Raw genomic sequence first — 23,731 nt, forward strand, 5'->3', positions numbered from 1 at the left:
GTAATATTATTATTTATTTGCTTATTTATTTATTATTTATTTAAATAATTAAAAAAGTTATTACCTAATTTATTTATTTGTTATTACCTAAAAATAATAAATTATATTATACATTTTAAATGAAATAATATATATAATAATTAATGTAATTAAGCAATATACATATATTTGTAGTTGTAAAAACATTTTTATTTCAAAATATTATTGATTATAAACACTGTATAAATGCAGTAATTATAATTAATAAATAATAAATATATTAAATAACGTACAGAGTTTCCATAGGTCCAGCGTTATAGGGTTATTGGGTTAATGTATATATTTATATTTTTATATTTTTACAGACCATGATGTTCTGTAAATTTCTGTAAATAACATAAAATTTTGTTGATAATTTGTTGTAAATATTGTCAAAATTAAATAATTTTTTTAAAATGATCAGGATTAGAATAATTTTGGTGAGAAAAGTCTGAAAGTCGTAATATTGACTGATAAAGCAACTGAGAGTTTTTTTTTTTTAATTTTTGATTTTGATTTTTATTTCTCCTCTTGGTTTGGGGTTCCCAGGGCGAGCCCACCCGAAGCGCCGTGTTCCTCATCTCCTACTGGGGCGATCAGATCGGACAGAAAGTGAAGAAGATCTGCGACTGGTAACGACTTTTTTTTTATACCAGATCAGTTCAGATTCATCTGACGCTGGAGCGCAGGTTTAAAACAAATTAGTGTGAGCTCGTGATTTCCACATGAAAAAGAGAAAACAAACAAGTTGTGGAAGATGGAGTTGTGGAAGCTGGAGTTGTGGAAGATGGAGTTGTGGAAGCTGGAGTTGTGGAAGCTGGAGTTGTAGAAGCTGGAGTTGTAGAAGCTGGAGTTGTAGAAGCTGGAGTTGTAGAAAATACAATTGTAGAAGCTGGAGTTGTGGAAGCTGGAGTTGTGGAAGCTGGAGTTGTGGAAGCTGGAGTTGTAGAAAATACAATTGTGGAAGCTGCAGTTGTGGAAGCTGCAGTTGTGGAAGCTGGAGTTGTGGAAGCTGGAGTTGTGGAAGCTGGAGTTGTGGAAGCTGGAGTTGTGGAAGCTGGAGTTGTGGAAGCTGGAGTTGTGGAAAATACAATTGTGGAAGCTGGAGTTGTGGAAGCTGGAGTTGTGGAAGCTGGAGTTGTGGAAAATACAATTGTGGAAGCTGGAGTTGTGGAAGCTGGAGTTGTGGAAGCTGGAGTTGTGGAAGCTGGAGTTGTGGAAGCTGGAGTTGTGGAAAATACAATTGTGGAAGCTGGAGTTGTGGAAGCTGGAGTTGTGGAAGCTGGAGTTGTGGAAGCTGCAGTTGTGGAAGCTGCAGTTGTGGAAGCTGGAGTTGTAGAAAATACAATTATGGAAGATGCAGTTGTGGAAGCTGGAGTTGTGGAAGCTGGAGTTGTGGAAGCTGGAGTTGTGGAAGCTGGAGTTGTGGAAGCTGGAGTTGTGGAAGCTGGAGTTGTGGAAGCTGGAGTTGTGGAAGATGGAGTTGTGGAAGATGGAGTTGTGGAAACTAAAGTAGTAGAAACTAAAGTAGTAGAAGATGCAGTTGTAGAAGATGAAACGCTGTGGCTGGACGTCTGAGGAAGTGTTTTATTCCTCTTATACCACAGCAACGTCAGCTGTTGTGTTATTTATGTTTTAAAGGACAGCTTCGGTTAATGATACTTATATTAAATACAGAAAACTTCACCATATTTATTGTGATGTATCAGAACAAGTGCGTTATTCCCCTGTTACAGAAAATTAATCAACACCTTCTGACCAATCAGAATCCAGAATTTGGTGTATTTTTAAACCACGAGTGTGTTTTCTCCTCAGCTACCACTGCCACCTGTACCCGTACCCTAACAGTAACGAGGAGAGGAACGACGTGGTCGAGGGTCTCCGCACGCGCATTCAGGACCTGCACACCGTGAGTTCACCCCCCCTTATTAGAATACTGGTTTCTGATTGGCTGGAAAGTGTGCACTGATTACATCACAGTTCTAAATCAAAGCACCTGAGACGCAGAAACGTCATATATTACTTCTGTAGTAGTTTGTTTCTAATCTCAATCTGATTAACTCGTCAGTTTGCACTGAAACCTGGGCCTGAGAGGACGTGATGCATCATGTGACTGAGCTCGTGGTGTGTGTGTGTGTGTGTGTGTGTGTGTGTGTGTGTGTGTGAGAGAGAGAAACAGTGTGCTACTAGATTCCCTGCAGAGAGATTTGAGCTGAGTCATTGCATTAATGTCCTGCGTTTGCATGTGATGGCCATGAGCTCACACACACACACACACACACACACACACCCTCTGTGTTAACAAAGCACTAAATTCAGTTTTTGTTCTACTCATCTCTTTAATTGCAAAAGTACACCAAGTATGGAAGTTATATCAGACGTATAAAGGACAAAGAGGGATCGTCTCCTGCGCTTTGACCTCATAAATTTTATTATTTTTTTATACCTTTTCTTTGTTCCGTATGTGTCAGAAAAATCCTCTAATCCTCTGTACAGATATTCAAAACAAGTTATTCCCCACTATTAGCTGTCTGATTTGCGACTTTTTGCTGCGGCGCATTTATAAATGTAACCTCGATGCCTGTTAATGTATCTGATTTTTAAAAAAAATGTATTTCTACACTATACGGATAAAAGTCGGACAGTGTGCGCCCCTGACCATCACACCCATATGTGCTTGTTGAACATCTCCTTCCAGATTTATTCCCCTTCACTGTTATAATGAGCTCCACTCCTCTGGGAAGCTTTCCACTAGATGTTGGAGCGTGGCTGTGGGGATTTGTGTTCATTCAGCTACAGGAGCATTAGTGAGGTCAGGCGCTGATGTTGGGATGTCGAGGAGGTCTGGGGTTCAGTCGGTGTTCCAGTTCATCCCAAAGGTGTTCAGTGGGGTTGAGGTCAGGGCTCTGTGCAGGACACTCGAGTTCTTCTACTCCAACCTTCACACACCATGTCTTCATGGAGCTCGCTTTGTGCACAGGGGCATTGTCATGCTGGAACAGGTTTCAGCCTCTTAGTTCCAGTGAAGGGAAACTGTAATGTAAAGCTACAGCATACAAAGACATTCTGTACAATTGTGTGCTTCAGACTTTGTGGTAACAGTTTGGAGGAAAAGAGCCACATGTCCGTGTGATGTGTGATGGTCAGCAGGGCTGGGCGATATATCGATATAGTATCAATATCGTGATAAATGAATAATGCGATAAACTTTTCTGAGATATCGTTGGTATAGTGATGTATTTTTATTTTATTTTTTTACATTTTTAATAATTACAAAATAAATGGTACTGAACGGCTGCCATTGATTTGACGTAATTAAAAAAAAAAAAAACTTAATCTTCTTTGTCTTTGTAGGCATTAAAGAAAAGTATCGTCAAACTCAGTTTAATGGTTGTTGTTTATTTTACTACTGTTTTGCAGACAGTTTGTTAGCTAAATTATATATCGTGAGATATACGCATCGTGTATCGTAGAATTGTCCTTAAGTATCGTGATTATAATATTTTTGTCATATCGTCCAGCCGTAATGGTCAGGTGTCGACATACTTTATTGACGCAGGGACGCGACCGCACTGAAACGCTTGTTTAATCCGCTGCTGCTATCGCTAATAGCATAGTTTCTGACTTTATCATACACAACGGCTGTCAAACACACAGAAGAACACGTCATTGATGATCAAACAACGTTATTTTATTTATATATTTATTTTTGCCTAAGCAGCGCTGCACACTGCCTTGCTAGTTCGATTTTTTATTTTTTTTTGTTTTGTTTTAAGCTCAGTGCTACTGCTTTTCCTTGTATTCACTCCGTCTTTCAGCTTAGAGAGCAACAACATGATGAATCCTGACAACGGAAGAGATTTCATGGAGAAATCCTTCTCAGAAATATGTTTCTAAGAAAGAAGAACAGTTTTGGGATTTGAGCTTTTTACTTCCTTTTTTTGTTTTATATATACACACAAGGATGTGCAAAGTGACTTTTGTGTGTCGATTTTTTTTTTCCTCTTGTTTATTCTTTACCACTGGCTTGTGTTTTTTTTTTTTTTTTTTTTAAATGGTTGATTGATGTCATGATACCGTGAAACAGAGATATTTTTAGACAAGTTTAAAAGCATAACAGCTTATAACACAAATGATTCCAGACGTTTCCTCGCTCGTAGGTTCTTCACCGGACGGAGGAATACCTGAGGCAGGTGTTGAACAAGGCCTCGGAGTCTGTGTACACGTGGGTGATCCAGGTGAAGAAGATGAAGGCCATCTACCACATCCTCAACCTGTGCAGCTTCGACGTCACCAACAAGTGCCTGATTGCGGAGGTGTGGTGCCCCGTCAACGACCTTCCTGCCCTCCGGAGGGCGCTGGAGGAAGGCTCGGTGAGTCTGACGGGGCATTTGAGACGGCTTTGGACCAATCACGTCTGATATGCAAATTATTAGTCTATAGCAGATGATTACGTGCTACTTAAAAAAACAAAACAAAACAAAAAACGCTTATAACATTGTGTTATATTATTTATATAATGTTATGTTATTATATATTTGCCCCGCCCACTTCGCCTACAATAATATTTCTCTTGTTTTGTTTGATGTTTCAAATAATTTCCTCCTTTTTTCATCCTCTATACTGATTTCGATTGTATAGAATGGGGAAATTTGCAAAGCAACAAAGCAACAAACCTGAAAAAAATCGTTTTATGATGTCACTAAATAATCTCAGTGGATTTGGACCAATCACAAGCAATATGCAAATGATTGAGGATGACAACTTGCTAGTTAAAAGTGTTAAGGTAAAAAAAAAAAAAATTGTGCTCAGCTACGTAACTAATGTTAGTGATTTGGGAGTGTTTCTATATTTGCATATTCATGCATATTCATAGAAGATGACACTTGCTGGTGTAGACACGTTCCGTTTTAATCGTTTATTAGTTTATTAATTTGTTATTTATTGTTGTGCATGAATTATTTACGGTTTAAGAGACCGATTCAGGAGTACTTTAATCCCAGTGTATTTCAAATGTGATGGGGAAGTTCTCCTAAATAATTCAGAGGTCTATTTTAGTCTTTTCTTTTTTTTTTTTTTTTATTTACTCTTTTTTTTTTTTTTTCTTTTTTAACCATCAGTGAGCGAATCACGGCTCTGCGTTGTGTTGTCATTCTGTCATCATTCACATATGTAGAAGCGTTACTCATCTTGACTCGATTTCCTGTTTTTGCGTTTTCAGAGAAAAAGTGGTGCAACGGTTCCTTCGTTCGTCAATCGCATCCCCAGTAACGACACTCCGCCCACGCTCATACGGACCAATAAGTTCACCTCCGGATTTCAGAACATAGTGGACGCCTACGGAGTCGGCAGCTACAGGGAGGTGAACCCAGGTGGGTCAGGGAGGTGAAACTCAATATGGCTGCCAGGTTTCCTGATACCCAAATTCCTGAGTAGAAGTAAATAATGGTCTGTAAAATGATAAAAAATATACATTAATCCTATGACGCTGGACTGTATATTCTCCTGTGCACAATTCAACTATGACATAATAAAAAAATCCTTTTAGACTCGGGAAAAAGTCATTGTCCTTTAGTGGAAGATTACGGATGAAGAATTCTGACCTTTAAGTGATTAATACATTTGAATTTTGCACAATCCGGGATAAAGTCTCGATTTTAGCAAGTTTAAAGCGAGCTTAAAGTACACTTACAAATACAGAAATACAGCTTAATCAAAAGGATACTTAAGTTAGATAGATAGATAGATAGACAGATAGACAGATAGATAGACAGATAGATAGAGTACTTTCTTGATCCCTGAGGGAAATTGTTAAGTATGTAAAGTAACTGAAACATTTAATCTGTCACCAAAACGAAGGAGCGTGTCTTCATTGTATATTTGTGATTAGATTCTCTTGTACACTTTTCTGGCCACAAGCTTCAGGATCATGGAGGCTGAAGTCTGATTGGCTCTCCTCACGTCTGGTCTCAAACACCACTGCGAACCCTACAATGACACAATGAGCTTTTCAGAGCATGATACAGTCACTGGATTTTTAAAAATAAACATATTTATAAATGTTAATTGATTCGCAATGGACTCTGTACATTTTAATTTCTTTTGACATACTTAATAATTTTGAGTCTTCAGTGATTTATTTGTCAGATATAAGCTGATTTTCTGTTGATTTGCTCGCGTAAAGCAGCCCCGCTTCACTTCCATAGAGTTATTATTGCACCTAGTGGTCAGAAATGGGAACTGCAACAAGCACTAATAGAAATGATTGGTATGGAGGGAAAAAAAAAATTGACTGGGTGTTTCAGATATTTATTTATTTATTTATTTATTTATTTTTAAAAGATGTAGTTTGGATGTCAATTTTGCTGAAACCTGGCAACCTGTTCAAAACGCTCAATCTGCTAGTCTGTACGCTGGATATGGAATTACTCTAAAGATTCACTAGCTAGCAGCCTGTAGAATAAATCAAGAGTGATAGCCTTAAACAAAATGAAGTACAGAGGCTGCGTCGTTATTAATGTCAGCCTCCAACACCAAAATCTGTGTTCACGAGCAGCTGCTGGATGTAACGTACCAGCCGCTCTAGAAATCGACGAGTCTGACTTGTTCAGTTGATGCACCTTTACATGGTTAGAGCTCCAGGTTCACGTGTTCTCTCGTCTCTCACAGCTCCGTACACCATCATCACGTTCCCCTTCCTGTTTGCTGTGATGTTCGGAGACCTCGGCCACGGGCTCATCATGGCCCTCTTCGCCTTCTGGATGGTCCTGTATGAGAAGGACCGCAAACTGAAGAAAACCAGAAACGAGGTGCGTTTACGTTCTTCTTCATATATATACGCTATATGGTCAAAAGTTTGTGCACCCCTGACCATCACACCCATATGTACTTGTTGAAGATCCCATTCCAGTTTTATTCCCCGCTGTGTTTGCTGTTATAATGAGCTGCGAAGTCTGCGAAGTCTTTCCACTAGATGTTGGAGCGTGGCTGTGGGGATTTGTGTTCATTCAGCTACAAGAGCATTAGTGAGGTCAGGCGCTGATGTTGGGATGTCGAGGAGGTCTGGGGTGCAGTCGGTGTTCCAGTTCATCCCAAAGGTGTTCAGTGGGGTTGAGGTCAGGGCTCTCGAGTTCTTCCACTCCAACCTTCACACACCATGTCTTCATGGAGCTCGCTTTGTGCACAGGGTCACTGTCAACATTGTTTGGCCACAAACATTGTTTGTTTCAATGCTGCTTGAACAGGTTTGAGCCCTTAGCTTGAAAGACATTCTATACAACTGTGTGGGAAGAACCACATATGGGTGTGATGGTCAGGGGTGCACAAACTTTTGACCATATAGTGTGTATGTGTGTGTATCTCTATCTATCTATCTATCTATCTATCTATCTATCTATACATAGTGCTGTGCAAAAGTCTTAGTCACATGCAAAGAAATGCTGTAGAGCAAAGACGCCTTCAAAAATAATGAAATTAAATGTTTCTACATTTTAAAAAAACACTATAAAGAGCAGTAAACAGTAATAAATGAAACAAAGTCAGTATTTGGTGTGACGATCCTTCACTTTAAAAAAAATATATAGTAGTCTCAGGTACAGTGTGTGCAGTTTTATAAGGAAATGAGCTGTAAGTGAGCTGTAATATATATATATATATATATATATATATATATATATATATATATATAAAACTGTGCAAAAGTCTTGGGTAGAAAATCTTTGTTATAGATGTTTATTTTCTGACTTCTAAATTATTGATTCAGTATAAAACCATTTTAGATTCCAAACATTAGTTTTCCAGCACAAAATGAAACGTTCCAGAAAAATGTTTGTATGTCAGTAAAGAAAGCAGCAGATTCCATAAGAGACACTTTTCAGATAAAAACATAATGAAGGCTGCTGGGTTTCGCTGCAGAAATAAGAAGCGAGTCGACAGTCAAAGTCTCCAGAAGAACTGTGGCTGCTTCTGCAAGATGCTCAGTAACACTTCCAGCTCATTTCCTTAGAAAACTGCACACACTGCACCTCAGATACTGCTTTATTTTCCCTTTAAAGCGAAGGATTGTCACATTAAATATCGACTTTGTTTCATTTATTACTGTTTACTGCTCTTGTATTCGTCTAATCTGGCTTCATGTGCTCCTCTTTTCTTTGTTTCAGATCTGGAACACGTTTTTCGAGGGACGCTACATCATCCTGATGATGGGGATTTTCTCAGTGTACACCGGCTTCATCTATAACGACTGTTTCTCCAAGTCGCTGAATCTGTTCGGCTCCGGGTGGAGCGCCAAAGCCATGTTCGACCAGGGACAGTGGCAGTGAGTCTCATTTTTTATTTAAAAATAAATTAATAAATAAATAAATATCCTGATTTCAATTTTAAGTACTGTGGGTGGGAAAAAAATGAAATGCTGGTTTTACACAGTATTTATTTCAAACACGCACAATTTAACTCAAATTTAATCTGACCTGAGATCAGTGCTCTTACAGGTTAAATTTCTTTTTTTTTTTTTTTTTTTTTTTTTTTTTAAATGAGTTTTCATATTTGTATATTTTTAACTTCTGTTAGAAATTTAATTTAATTTTCTGTTTTTTTTAATGAGTTTTTATATTTTTAATTTCCATTAAAAATGTAAATTATTTTTTTTATTTAATTTAATTTTCTTTTTTTAAATGAGTTTTTATATTTGTATATTTTTAGTTTCCGTTAGAAATGTAATTTCGTTTTTATTTTTATATTAATATTTATACTAATATTTTTCTTTATTTTCTACTTAACTTTCCTCCTCTATACTTTCATTCAGTAAAGCGTTCTCTCAATTATTTATGGTAGAAGGTAATTTTGGCGAATTTACCTTCTTAATTATTGATAAGGAGTTAAAAATTCATCATGGTTTTAAACATTTAAAAGCAAAAATGGAAAAAAATTTAGTCTACCTTTTTTTGTTTGGTTAAAATTGATTTGTTTATTAGTTTAAAAATGGAAAAAAGAAACGATTTTACCGTATTTTTATTTCAGTCTGTTTCAATGACAATTTTTTCACGTTTTTTCACGTTTTTGTTTTTGTTGTTGCAGTTACGATATGTTTAATTTTTGTTTAAAAAAATTTTAAAAATTGTTCCTACAGTTTTAGTCTTATTAACAAGCATTTAAAAAAAAAAAAAACACAAAATAGAATGTAATTTGCATCTGCTTTTTATTCTTTTTTCTTTTTCTAATTTTTGTTCAAATTCATCAAAATACTTAAAAATGGAAAACAGAAAATAATTCATGTTTTTTCATTTTTTAAATTATTTTATTTCAGTCTTTTTTGGAAGCCATTTAATTTTTTTTTTCAGATTTGCAGACATATTTGTAGTTTTTGTTCATTTTTGTGTATTATATTTATTAGTATTATTATTGTTGTTGTTGTTATTTTATTGATTGTTTTCTGCAGTTTATTATTTTCTCTGTAGTTTAACACACTCCTACTGGGATAATGTGTTGAGGTTAAAGGTCAGAGTGGGCGTGTTAATGTTGTGTTGGTGTTGCAGGATGGAAACACTACACTCGAACAGCTTCCTCACACTCGACCCGAACGTTACTGGGGTGTTTAACGGGCCGTACCCCTTCGGCATCGATCCGGTACGTGCCTCAGTTTGGGTTCTGATATATTCATTATTTTACACATGCTGCTGTTTATTCTCATTGACCTGGTTAGATGAAATGTAATGAGTTTCTCACCTAGCAACAACCAAGAATAACATGGCAACCGCCTAACAACAAACACCCTAGCAGTCAACTCGGATAACAACCACTTAGCAACACCCTAGCAACCACCTGGGATAACATCGCAACCACCTAGCAACACCCTGACAATCACCTGGAATAGCATAGCAACTGCCTAGCAACACACTAGCTACCACCTAACAACACCCTAACAACTACCTGGAATATCATTGTCAGCTACCTAGCAAAACCCTAGCTACCACATGAAATACCATAGCAACACCTTAGCAATACCCTAGCAATCAACTGCAGTATTATAGCAACTGCTTGGTAACACCCTAGCAACCACCTGGGATAACATCGCAACCACCTAGCAACACCCTAACAATCACCTGAAATAGCATAGCAACTGCCTGGCAACACACTAGCAGCCACCCTAACAATCACCTGGAATAGCATAGCAACTGCCTAGCAACACGCTAGCAGCCACCTGGGATAACATCGCAACCACCTAGCAACACCCTAACAATCACCTGGAATAGCATAGCAACTGCCTAGCAACACACTAGCAACACCCTAACAATCACCTGGAATAGCATAGCAACTGCCTAGCAACACACTAGCAACACCCTAACAATCACCTGGAATAGCATAGCAACTGCCTGGCAACACACTAGCAGCCACCTGGGATAACATCGCAACCACCTAGCAACACCCTAACAATCACCTGGAATAGCATAGCAACTGCCTGGCAACACACTAGCAGCCACCCTAACAATCACCTGGAATAGCATAGCAACTACCTAGCAACACACTAGCAACACCCTAACAATCACCTGGAATAGCATAGCAACTGCCTAGCAACACACTAGCAACACCCTAACAATCACCTGGAATATCATTGTCAGCTACCTAGCAAAACTGTAGCTACCACATGAAATACCCTAGCAACACCCTAGCAACTATCTGGAATACCACAGTCAACCAGCTACAACATGGAATACCATAGCAACACCCAGCAATGAACTTTAGCCTTAGTACTCAATATTATAGCAACCCCACCTAGAAACACCTTAACAGCTACCTAAAATCCACCTGGGAGCTCATAGCCTCCACCAAGCAACACCTTCCAATTGCAACCACCTGGAATGCCATGGCAACCACCTAGTAAATCCCTAGCAACCCTTTTAGCATTAACAGGAAACTTGCTTTAAGTCTCCAGTCACTCTACAGTTTCTTCAGGAAATGCATTTTTCTAGGTTTTTTTTTTTTTTTTTTTTTTTTTTTTTTAATTAAATTGGTTAAAGTCCTTAAAAATGGAAAGTGACAGATTCTGCATTTTTTAAAATTTTTTAAATTTTTACATTTTTTTTTAGATTTGGAACCTGGCGTCAAACCGGCTCACCTTCCTGAACTCGTATAAGATGAAGATGTCCGTGATTCTGGGGATCGTTCACATGAGCTTCGGCGTCGTCCTGGGCGTCTTTAACCACCTGTGAGTCACATAAAGACCGTTACACCACAGCGCTGTTGAGTTCTGGGTTCTGATTGGTCAGAAGGTGTTGATTAGTTTTCTATAACAGCAGCTCTGACGGCGGCGCAGGTGCTAATATGTTATCGTTTCTATGGTAACAGCGCATTCACTGGGACGTGTACAGCGGACTCTCTATTGATAATAAACAGATTTAAAAAAACATTGATATGGTGAAGTTTTCTTTAAGGAGATGTTTATTTAATATTTACGGAAGGAGTCTCCAGTGTCAGAGGTGAAGCTGTAACTTTACGTTTTCCGACTGTTTATAGCTGCTATAACGTAAGTGAAAACAGGAACTAACTTGCTTCCCGGACGTTCCGCAACATTAAACAGATAAAACATACGATATGTCAATCTTTAATAAATTAAAAACTTGTAATCGTTTAATGATTGGAATGATTTCTGTGAAATCATTGCTTCACAACGGGCTGTTACATAAATAATAATCAACTTTGCTTCATCACACCACTCCGGCATTGATTATTTTCCTAAAACATCACAACACAGAGTGTTTTATTCCTCACATAGTGAAGTGGAGGATGAACTCATTCCACTCATGAAGCTTTCGTTGATTAGATAATGAGATGATTAGGTTAGTTATGTTAAACGAGGAGCTGTGTTCTTCCTCATTCCCTAACACTGTGTCTTGTTTTGTTCTCAGACACTTCAGGAGGAAGTTCAACCTCTACCTGGTCTTCCTGCCCGAGCTGCTCTTCCTGCTCTGTCTCTTCGGCTACCTGGTCTTCATGATCGTCTACAAGTGGTTGTCCTTCACGGCGCGAGACTCCCAGCGAGCTCCCAGCATCCTCATCCACTTCATTAACATGTTCCTCATGCAGGGAGGCTCGGGACAGCCGCTCTACACGGGACAGGTGAGCGAGCGAGCGAGCGAGCGAGAGGGGAGGAGGAAGACGAGAGCGTAGCTGGGGGATGAATATATTCACCTCTTGCTCCAAAAAAAAAAAAAAAAAAAAAAAAAAAAAGACAACATACTGCATGCTCATTTTTAACACTTACTTAGGAGTAAAACTGTCTTTATATCTACATTTACATTTATGGCATTTATAGATATTTACATATCTATAATAACATTATTATTATTATTATTATTATTATTATTAATAAAGTGTTGACATCTCTGCTTTAAAGTGGCCCTTAAATCATATTATGGCATCATGGTACGATATTGATTTTTCCTTTCTCCTGATTTTCCATTTTAAAGCATCTGAGATAAATGACTTAATTGTCCAAAAGCACTTACCTGATAAAAGGAGAGTACAGGAAGCATACATATAATCTATACATATTAAATATCTTTATAATAATAATAATATACATATGGAAAGCATCTATATATAATCCTTTAATGAAAATCGGTTGTTGATTGTCCACATGGCCGACATTTTCACTGTTGATGTGCAGGAGAGAGCAGGAGAGCGGCGATGGAGGGAAATATAGTCATTTTAATCACCTACTAATTATCACCATTAAGATTATTAATGTATTGTGTTAAATTTGACGCTTTGTTGTAGGAGTATTTGATTATTATTATTATTTTTTTAGTCAAAATTTTTTTTCTTCCTCAAAAACTGAAAGAGCTGTTTTGAGACTGTTTTCATTCGAAATATTTCGATGGAATCCCTAATAAATATGTTCACTATACACGTATCTAACGTTAGCCAGGATGAAGAACGTAAGCCTGTGTGTTTAAATCGAGAGGGAGTGAGACAGGGGGAAGGGGGCGGGGCTTCCATGAATTGTCTGTTTTAATATTAGAGAGTTGGAAACACCTGTGCTTTACCGTGATTGGCTCCAGATCTGCTACGACCCTGATCAGGATAAAGCGGTTATGACGATGAATAAAGATGAAAAAAATCATTACTAATTCACACGTTCATTCTGTTTTATCGGAATGAAAAAGATGACCGCTTTCGTACAAGCGTATCCCGCCGTTTCTGCTCCTACACAAGATCCGTAAAGGTTGGCAGGTCTGGTAAGATAATATAATCGGCGATTAAACCTCACTGGATGTCGTGACAGTGTGATATCATGTAGGGACGACAATATTGTCAGATTATCGCACAAGCCTAGTTTCAGTGCTTTTTGTACCTGTGCCTTAGTGTTATGGAAACCAACACGACAGAATATGTGAAAAAAACGTCCAGGAAATCAAGAAGAAATTTGATTATTCTATAATTAGGCACAACCTTGTGATTATCCAGTGATTATCCATTATCTGGGATCATATATGTCCCGCCCCCTAGAGGCGTGTCTTGATCTCAAGTCAAGTCAAGTGGCTTTATTGTCATTTCCACCATATACAGCTAGTTATAGTTCTTCCAGGACCACAGTGCTGCATCAAACAAACACAGAACTACATGATACCTCACATTACTACATAGAGTGCACGTGCAGACGTGTGTAAACAGCACAAGACAGTACAATAACTACTAAAACAGGACAACAGGCACAGTAAGAGACAGTACAGCGCAGACTAGTACACAGTTCTAGTGTGAAAGTGTCAGATATAACAGTAGTGCAAAAGAGTAACAATATAATAAATTGCTGTGAATGTAAACACAACATCCTATGACTAGTATTCGGCAGATAAGCTTATCTGCAGTATTACCTTGTTAGCAGTAATCTTGTGATCTCGTGCCGTTTCTTCTCCAGTAAGTTTGTTGGTCATCACATGGCAACCAGTTATTTCTAATTATTCATGCTCTGTAGATGCGGTTTGCATGTGAGTGCATGTGAGTGCGTGTGACTGAGTGACGACAGTGTTAGTGTGTAAGTCTCAATCGCTGAAAGGGACACCCTCAAGCCCTTAACGTCACCTAAGTGCAGATTTGCAGGAGGAGCACTCGGCTCAGGCCACCATAAGGTCATGATGTGGTTATTGAGTGTTTGAATAGTTGCTGATTTGCTTGTGTGTGTGTGTGTGTGTGTGTGTGTGTGTGTGTTTGCGTATCTCAGACAGGACTGCAGGTGTTCCTGTTACTCGTCGCTCTTCTCAGTGTTCCTGTGCTGCTGCTGGGGAAACCGCTCTACCTCTACTGGCTCCATAAGGGCAGGAATCGACTGGGCATGTACAGGGTGAGAATGCAACGTGTGTGTGTGTGTGTGTGTGTGTGTGTTGGTTTATCTACCTAAATCCCTGTTTTTTAAAAAGTTACTTCCTGCCAGTGTACCACACGGCTGCAGATGTTAAGCTTTACTTTGATTATTGTTGTGAAATAGTTCCACGTCTCGGATCCACGGCGTTAACGCTATTTCTATTCTTTCAGATCTTTTAAAATTAAATCTCAGGTCTTATACATATTCATATATTTATGCACAATAAAATGACGACTGATTTGTGCATTTTGCAAGCGAACAGTCAAAATTGTGTACATTTTCATGGATCAACATTTACACAGTTGTGTAGCTTTCGAGGATTTGGCGACCTCTTTGGTAGAAACGTGTAATTGCAGTCAGTTTGGCGTTGGCGTGAATGTGTTTATGAATCGATTTGTTCAGACTCTGTGACACTGCTGCTTTAATGTGTTGAATTAGTAACTGCAGCTTTAATGATTAAACAGTATGCAATGAGCAGGGCAGGCATAGATGTCATTATCTGTGTGTGTGTGTGTGTGTGTGTGTCTGTGTGTAGGGATATGAGCGTGTACGGCGCAGCAGTGACGAGGAGATCTCGCTAATGCGCGCCCACGATTTAGAGGAAGGCACCAGCCTGGACAGTCACTCCAGCAGTTCAGACAGCCAATCAGAAGAGGTAAACCTCCACACGCATTCATCTCATTGGTTCGATTTTCCACTGAGAAGAAAAGTGGAAAAGTCACCGTAAATTTCCATTTCTGATATTCGCTCATGACTGAAATAAACTGGACCTCATGGTACTTGTGAACTAGAAGACACTCTTCATAGCTGATTGATTACTTGTGTTAAAAAAAAAACAGAAATAATAGTTGATTCTGATAAAACTGATTAGACTTGGACTGACCCTATACCACTGATTTACACACTTCACTAATAAAATGATCATTACAGTGTGCTATATTATTCCTAACTGTATGTTTATGTGTATTTTTTTTAAATCCAGTTTGATTTCGCGGATGTGTTCCTACACCAGTCAATACACACGATCGAATACTGCCTGGGCTGCATCTCCAACACCGCGTCCTACCTCCGACTGTGGGCTCTGAGTCTGGCACACGCACGTGAGTCCATCTACAACACGGCAACACACTCGCTGTCGTCCGTGATCCATCACCAAAGCTCATAAGTATCATAATGCTGTCAGGTTATTAGCCGCTATAGTGGATTAATTAAAAAACCCGACGACGATACTGAAGTTTGGAACGGACGTTAGTAGAAACACGTTGCAGGGAGCTGAAGGTACTTATCACTCAGCTGCTCTCAAAGATTTTAGAGAAAGTTGCCACCTGATAACCTTTTCCCGTTGCCGTATCACAGCTCCAGGGTCCCGGGTTCGATCCCGAGCTTGCGTCTGGAATTTCGCATTTCTCCCCATGTCTGTACGGGTTTCTTCCAGGTTCAGGTGTAGGTGTTCTGGCTGTGATAAATTACCCCTAGCTGTGAATAAGAGTGTGAATAATGGACTGGCGTCAAATCCAGACTGTATTCCCGCCTCGTGCCCAGTGTTCCCGGGATAGACTCCGGATCCAGAGCGATCCCGATCAGGATGACGTGATTAATGAAGACGAATCAGTGAAGATTAATGAACATCAGATGTTTGTGTTGTGTGTGCGTGTGTTTTCTGAGATGTTCCAGATGTTGATTTAGAGTTGAGGATGTTGTTGTGTGTGTGTGTGTGTGTGTGTGTGTGTGTGTGTGTGTGTGTGTGTGTGTGTGTGTGTGTGTGTGTGTGTTCAGAGCTGTCGGAGGTGCTGTGGGCGATGGTGATGCGCGTCGGGCTGCGTGTAGACAACGGCGTCGGAGTGCTGTTCCTTGTCCCCGTGTTCGGCTTCTTTGCCGTCCTGACCGTCTCCATCCTGCTGGTGATGGAGGGATTGTCCGCTTTCCTGCACGCGCTGCGCCTCCACTGGTCAGTAAAGTCCACGCTGGACATTTGAACAAATTTTCAAACGCATGCATGAAGGATGCTCCAACAAAACTCACAAAAATAAGCTGTGTTTGTTAAATTATAAACTCAAGATGGTCAGGATCAAGCAGGAGCATTGTCCATATGCTCATCTGTAGTACATGTTACTCAGAAGTATTAATGAAATAAGGTTCTTTTGGCACTTTGTACTTTCATTTACATTCATATGAGATAAATATTGTTTTTCCAATATAATGAGATTTATACATTTTTTTTTTTTTTAGATATATTTTTCCCAAAAGAAATTCTGATGAGATGACAGTTTATATCAGATCACCTCATGGGAACAATGAGTTAAATCTCTCTCTCTATTTCTCTCTCTGTCTCTCTCTCTCTCTGTCTCTCTCTGTCTCTCCCTCTCTCTCTCTCTCTCTCTCTCTCTCTCGCTCACTCTCTCTGTCTCTCTCTCTCGCTCACTCTCTCTGTCTCTCTCTCTCTCTCTCTCTCTCTGTCTCTCTCTGTCTCTCTCTCTCTCTGCCTCTGTCTCTCTGTCTCTCTGTCTCTCTCTGTCTCTCTCGCTCACTCTCTCTCTCGCTCACTCTCTCTCTCTGTCTCTCTCTCTCTGCCTCTCTCTCTCTGCCTCTGTCTCTCTCTTGCTCGCTCTCTTTGTCTCTCTCTCTCTCTCTGTCTCTCCCTCTCTCTATCTCTCTATGTCTCTGTCTCTCTCTGTCTCTCTCTGTCTCTGTCGCTCTCTGTCTCTCTCTGCCTCTCCCTCTCCCTCTCTATCTCTCTCTCTCGCTCGCTCTCTTTCTGTCTCTCTCTATCTCTCTCTCTCTCGCTCGCTCTCTTTGTCTCTCTCTCTCTGTCTCTCTCTCTCTCTGTCTCTCTCTCTCTGTTTCTCTCTGCCTCTCTATCTCTCTCTCTCTCTTGCTCGCTCGCTCTCTTTGTCTCTCTCTCTCTCTCTGTCTCTCTCTCTCTCTATCTCTCTATGTCTCTGTCGCTCTCTGTCTCTCTCTCCCTCTCCCTCTCTATCTCTCTCTTTGTCTCTCTCTCTCTGTCTCTCTCTGTCTCTCTCTGTCTCTCCCTCTCTATCTCTCTCTCTCTCTCGCTCGCTCTCTTTGTCTCTGTCTCTCTTTCTGTCTCTTTCTGTCTCTCTCTCTCTCTCTCTCTCTCTCTCTCTCTGTCTCTGTCTCTGTCTGTGTCCCTCTCTCTTTCTGTCTCTCTCTCCCTCTCTGTCTCTCTGTGTCTCTCTCTCTGTCTGTGTCCCTCTCTCTTTCTGTCTCTCTCCCTCTCTGTCTCTCTGTGTCTCTCTCTCTGTCTGTGTCCCTCTCTCTTTCTGTCTCTCTCCCTCTCTGTCTCTCTGTGTCTCTCTCTCTCTCTCTCTCTCTCTCTCTCTCTCTCTCTCTCTCTCTCTCAGGGTGGAGTTTCAGAATAAATTCTACAGTGGCGCTGGAACCAAGTTTTCGCCGTTTGCCTTCTCTCTCCTGCACACGAGCTTCGAGAGCGAAGGATTGCTCTGAACACTGTGACTCTCGCTCGCTCGCTCTGCTCGGAAGAGCGAGCTTTACTGAAGTGCCAGAGCGATCTGTCACAGATCGAAGCCGCAATACTGTATAAACTTCTCCTTTTATTGTGTGTATATAGAGAGTGTTGCACTGACTTGCCTTAAAACTCCAGCCAAATCCTGAGACTGTGAACGAGGTTGCCTCATGTAGGACGTTCATTTTAATCACCGCCTTCTAATGTCGTCCACCTCCTGAGCTGCTTGAAAGTTCCCTCCGGCTTTCAAACAAGAAAAAAAAAACATTTAAACCCAAACAAGCACTCTTATAAAAACACTGTTTGCATGCACACCTAGCTACAGCTAGCTTGCACCGCTTGGTTAAATAGCTACAATCATTGCTAAGTAGAAAGAATCCTCACTTAAATTAATCCTGAAAGCTGTGCAACATTAATCTTTTTTTTTTAAATATATTTTTTAATGAAACGCAGGGTTACGCAATGCTTTACGTTTTTAAAATGCTACTGGATACAGATACAAACTACTAAACGTGCTGAATCTGTACTTGAATCGTCTTATTATAGTCTTTGAATTATAGTCAGAGTGATCTTTATTTTTCTTCAAATAAACATTTTTGCTATTTTTACTTTTATTTTTTTTTTTAACGTCTGCACCGAATATTCTCCGTATCCTCGTGGCGCCTCTACAAAGCGCATTTTTTCGGATGTAGATTTTCAGCCTGAAAGCCGGCTGGTGAAGGAATTTTTAAGCCCAGGAGTGGGAGGAGTCTGAGGCGCACATTGATGACATCAGATGGCAGTGATTGCGTGAAAGGAAAACTCCAGGGAGGGAAAAAAAAAATGAATGTCGATCCATGAACATCTCCTACTTATTACCTTTAAATCATCTTCTCCATCCGAGTCGTCGTACACAACAAATATCACTGATTTAACTGAGTTCATCTTCAGGTTGCTTTAATGATCAAATTCATTTTAGAGCAAATGTTTAAAAAATAAATAAATAAATTTTTAAAAAATCACATTCCGGACGTTTCTGTCAGAACTTTGCTCATGTGCTGTACGTGACGTCTGGCCTATAGCGCGTTCGAATCTAATGTGTGAATTCATTTTTCATCTGACGTTGGAAGGTAAACACATGATATTCTCACTGTTTAAGTGGTTAAAATTGTGTGAACACTGTTGCCAGGCAACAGGGAATTACGGACCATGAGCATAAGGTAGCTAATTACATGTTTAGCTAGCTTATACAGTATGTCGGTCATCATTTATACAGAAAGTGTAAAGATAGTGATGGTGAAAATGATGCAGAAATGTTCAGAATATCAACATTTCCCTCAGATGTGTTGATAAATTGCTAAAAAAAAAAAAAAAGAACAAAAGAAAAAAAAAAAAAGACTCCATATGACCAAAATTACTCTTAGCATCAACCGCTAGCTAAACTCAGTATGGGAGATTTTTCTAAAATTGTGAATGGTCCATGTGGAATTCTTACGAGTCCGTTTTTAATGAAAAAGCATCTCATGTGTTTGCTTTCCCATGATGTAATGTTGTAAGAACGCTGTTGCTAGGCAACTGGAAAATATAGACACCTCATATAAGCTAGTTAATGACGAAGTACAAGACGCAATCTTTCATATGAACAGTGTAAAGGTATAGCGAGACTGTGAAAATGACACAAAGTTCTCGGGAAAACGTCAACATTTTCCTCAGATGTGTTGATAAATTCTCAAGAAAAGATTGCGTATGAATAAAATTAATTACAGTTAGCATCGATCGCTAAGCGAACTTTATACATTCGGTTTTCTCGCTACGGTGAAACTGTCACTGTTCAATTAACGGTCAATGCTAAGTGTAATTACAGTGTCATTTTAGTCAACGTTGCGACTTTTTTTCAACGTAGATAGACAAACTTGTAATTACAGTAACTGTTGCTAGGCAACAGGGACATATAGATGCCTATTAAAGACTAGTATATGCTCGGAATGTCAACATTTCCTTCAGATGTGTTGGTGAATTACTGGGAAAAGGCTCAGAGCAACTAACAGAACACTGTAATTACACTTAGCATCCACCGCTAACCAAATTTATGTCGTAATTTTAATCGATGTTGTGTCACAACTTAAAGATAACAGAAGATTTTTACTTTTGACGACACATTCTATTGAAACGGAACCGAATCCGTGAACGTTGGTAGCTGAACAAACGACACACTCGCCATTCACATCGTTATAGTGAGAACGCTGTTGCTAGGCAACTGGAAAATATCGATGCTAAGCGTCTAGCTAATGACGAAGTCTAAGACAGTCTTTTATATGAACGGTGTAAAGTAACTAAAGTAATGAAAAGAAAAACTCAGGGATATCAACATTTACCTCAGATGTGTTGGTAAACTATTAATAAAAAAACTCAGTACGGCTAAAATTACACCGTAATTATATTAGCAACGATCGCTAAGTGAACTTCTGCCATATTGGATTTCGCTATATTGAGAAATCGCTACTTGTCAAGTAGCTTAAGCGTGAGGTATTAATATAGACACTTCTCGTAAACTCAGTAATGCTGAATCGTGTTTAGCGTAATTTATGAAATTATTCTTCGAAAGTCAACATTTTTTGTAAAATGTCGGACGTTCCAGTGAAACCCATTGAAGTTTGGTTAGCTATCAACGCTAAGAGTAATTACGTTGTAATTTTCCTCCTTTTCCTTTTTTTGGTAATTTACCAACGTCGACATTCCTGAGAATTTTGTCTCGTTTTTATCATCCCTTTTCCTTCACCTTGCGTGTTTAAGACATGTCGATGTGCTAGCTAAATTGTTAGATGTAGTTATTAGGTCAGTAACATAGGTTGTTGACGTGTGTAACTGTGACAGTTGCTTAGCAACAATGTTCTCACAACTTCAGTGAGGGTTTCATGTTTTTGTATTTGTGCCTTTACATGTTGAAATTTTGCGAATTGCGTACGAACGCACCATTATGTCGCCGTTTCTGGAGAATTTTTTCGTTTTAGCTACATGTTGCCTGTTTTTTTTTTTTTTTTTTTTTTTTTTTTTTTTTTTAAGGTGAACTGCACATTCCAGAAGTGGCTTTAAGAGAGACTAGTGTATTTTTTATACGTAATTTCCTACGATTATCCTACGTATTAAGGAATCGGGTCCGTGTTGGGAAAGGTTTTGTGTCGAACACCAGCGATGTTTCGTCATCTAGAGAAGCAAACGCTTTTTTTTAATTTACTAGCGTAATTTTTCGTATGATTTCAATTTTTTTGGTAAAACACTAAAAACTTCGTTGTTGATTTACTAAAAACCACAGCAGCAGGGTCTGTTAGCTTTAGTTAGCTTTAGTCAACCTTGACGCTGAACATAATATTTGTTTGTCGATCAGAGAAGATCCTTAAACATGAAACAATCATGAGTTTAAATTAAACCGCATCTCTATTGTTTCGTTTTCGCCAAATGAGAAACTCGTGTTTTTCGAATTTCTTTTATTGCCCCTGAAGTATTAACACAAATAATAATAATAATAATAATAATAATAATAATAATAATAACGAAAGCATCTTCTCCATCTTCTGCCTGATCAGTTTCCTGATGGTTTTCTTTAAAGACATCTATAATGTTGTTTTTGTGTGTGTGTGTGTGTGTGTGTGTGAGAATTTCACTCCTTTATCCATTCCACTTACAGATTTTAGATTATTTATTGAATGTAATTAAACCCGGGTTTGGTTGGTGTTATTTGAAAGCGCTTTATATTCCCGTCTTTACGGATTTGGATTTTTTTTTCTCCTTCAAAACAAATCTTGAGTTGATTTAAAATGTCTGATTTTGAAAATAAATGTTTTATTTTCTGGAAATCTTGTTTTTGTTTTGTTTCGTTGATTCTACTTGTGTGAGAAAGTATTGAATTATTGATTTTCATTGAAATGGACTTTTATTTTGTGGAAAAACCTCAACAATAGATGAATCAGAGAAATTGGTGTTTTTTTTTTTTTTAGCGTTTTGCATGATCATATCTTTATATCCTTGCTTTAGATGACTGTTATTTTCTGTAAAATTATTTGTAAATAATAAAATGACTTAAATTACAATAAATTTTGTACAATGGGGACTATATGATGAGCCACTTCACTAACATTGAAGGAAAAAAAACGATTAGTTCGGGAATCGGCAAAATCGACGGGATGCGGGATTTCAGAAGAATGAAGTGATCTCTGGGGTAAAAAAAAAACTTTATCAGAGCTGATAAATAAAAAAAAAAACAACATTTTTCTAAACGTGAACCTTCGCGGCTTCTGTCGCAGATCCTCTGTTTGATCCTGTGGTTTATCCAATCACAAGCATTTATGCAAATTAGTTAGCTGAATGCTAAGATCTCATTGGACCAGAGACTAGCTACAGACAGAGATAGAAAAGTCAGAAGTGATTACGACTGAAGATACGAATCGTAACACGGGAATGTAACGTACATGTTTCTCACATGTGACATATTTACTGCATTTCTTCATCTTCACAAACTGCTCAGAGTCACAGGGCTTTAAATTAAGACTAATGTATTATTTTGGAATAATTTTTTTAAAAAAAAGAAAAAAACTTAAAGAGCACGTGGGATTGGTCAAAGTTTCTTGAGTGGGATTAAAAACGTCGCATGAACACGTTTATTTCCGTGATGAGTCCAGATCACCGGTCAAAAGTGGTGACGTGAAACAATGGAAGCAAAACAACTTCATATTAAATATATTATAATTTATTATTATTTTAAAATACACGAGTAATACGCGAGTAATTACACTTCGTTACTATACGTACGTATCATTTTGTCGTATTTATAATTTACTTGATTGTTACTGAAAGTAAATATTTGTTCTCTTACTTAATTATGTATCGCCTTCGAACAGTTTAAGTTAAAAATTACTTTTCACACAAAACATTAATTGATGAATTTAATTTAATGGTTAAAACAAACGTTAAGATGTAGCTGTTGTCGTCATTCAGTCATGATAGTCGCAGATAAAGTTAGTCATATTAGAGCAAGTTAGAAACAAAACTGTAACCTACAATTAAAAAAAATGAAAATTTATTCTATGATTCAAGAATTATGACACTATTTTAGGGCCACTGTTTAAAATTTATTATTATTTTTTTTTAAAAAAAAGCAAGATTTCAAGAGTGAAGGTGTAAATGTTGACATTTTGTCGTAATATTTTACAGATAAATAAAGACTTTTTTCTTGAAATATTAAAACTTTATTTCCAATATATATATATATATATATATATATATATATATATATATATATATATATATATATATATAATATTATATATATAATATTATATATATAATATAATATTTTCAAAATATTACTTTATTCTTGAAATATTAAAATTTTTTTTGTCATATCAAATATTATGATTTTTTCCTTGAAATATTACGACATTCTTCTCAAAATATTACTTTATTCTTGAAATATTTTAACTTTTTTTCCCCTCACAATGTCATTAGCCAGGTTTCTGTCCACTGTTTGCGCTTTTCTGTTATCGACAAAGTGAAACTTTTACTGCGTAAGAAAATAAAACTTTGTGAAATTTGCTGTCTCCCATCTGTTTCCATCCAATTGGCCTTTTACTGATAAAATGGTGTGTGTGATGACGTCATCCTTAAGAAAAAATAAAACAAATTGTCATAGAAGTTTTGTTCTATCGCAAAAGAAATCTGCCCTTGAGCCTTTTCCGTACATAATTTTGAGTATATTGTAAATTTTGTACCTTTTGCATCCCACATGTTCTCAAATCTTTGTAAAATGGATAGTATTAAGTTAAATTAATTTAAATTAAATGAAACTGGCCAGCTTACACACTTCAATTCAGTTAAATTTTATTTGTATAGTGCTT

General features: G+C 38.1%; 1 protein-coding gene across 2 annotated transcripts in view; it reads left to right on the forward strand.

Moving 5' to 3' along the window:
- atp6v0a2b (ATPase H+ transporting V0 subunit a2b) overlaps window positions 1–21,932 on the forward strand; it is a 34,401-nt gene extending 12,469 nt beyond the window's left edge. For both annotated transcript variants that reach the window (XM_053228791.1, XM_053228792.1), the window contains exons 7-20: window positions 568–650; window positions 1,834–1,927; window positions 4,179–4,391; window positions 5,240–5,390; window positions 6,688–6,827; window positions 8,178–8,335; window positions 9,552–9,642; window positions 11,103–11,221; window positions 11,922–12,132; window positions 14,237–14,356; window positions 14,913–15,032; window positions 15,360–15,477; window positions 16,154–16,325; window positions 17,740–21,932. In XM_053228791.1, coding sequence (XP_053084766.1) covers window positions 568–650; window positions 1,834–1,927; window positions 4,179–4,391; window positions 5,240–5,390; window positions 6,688–6,827; window positions 8,178–8,335; window positions 9,552–9,642; window positions 11,103–11,221; window positions 11,922–12,132; window positions 14,237–14,356; window positions 14,913–15,032; window positions 15,360–15,477; window positions 16,154–16,325; window positions 17,740–17,842 — 1,893 coding nt within the window. In that variant the 3' untranslated portion in view covers window positions 17,843–21,932. The remainder of the gene's footprint in view (window positions 1–567; window positions 651–1,833; window positions 1,928–4,178; window positions 4,392–5,239; window positions 5,391–6,687; window positions 6,828–8,177; window positions 8,336–9,551; window positions 9,643–11,102; window positions 11,222–11,921; window positions 12,133–14,236; window positions 14,357–14,912; window positions 15,033–15,359; window positions 15,478–16,153; window positions 16,326–17,739) is intronic.
- Window positions 21,933–23,731: the final 1,799 nt, after the last annotated feature.

This window comes from Pangasianodon hypophthalmus, chromosome 24 (assembly GCF_027358585.1).
Source record: "Pangasianodon hypophthalmus isolate fPanHyp1 chromosome 24, fPanHyp1.pri, whole genome shotgun sequence".
Taxonomy (NCBI): domain Eukaryota; kingdom Metazoa; phylum Chordata; class Actinopteri; order Siluriformes; family Pangasiidae; genus Pangasianodon; species Pangasianodon hypophthalmus.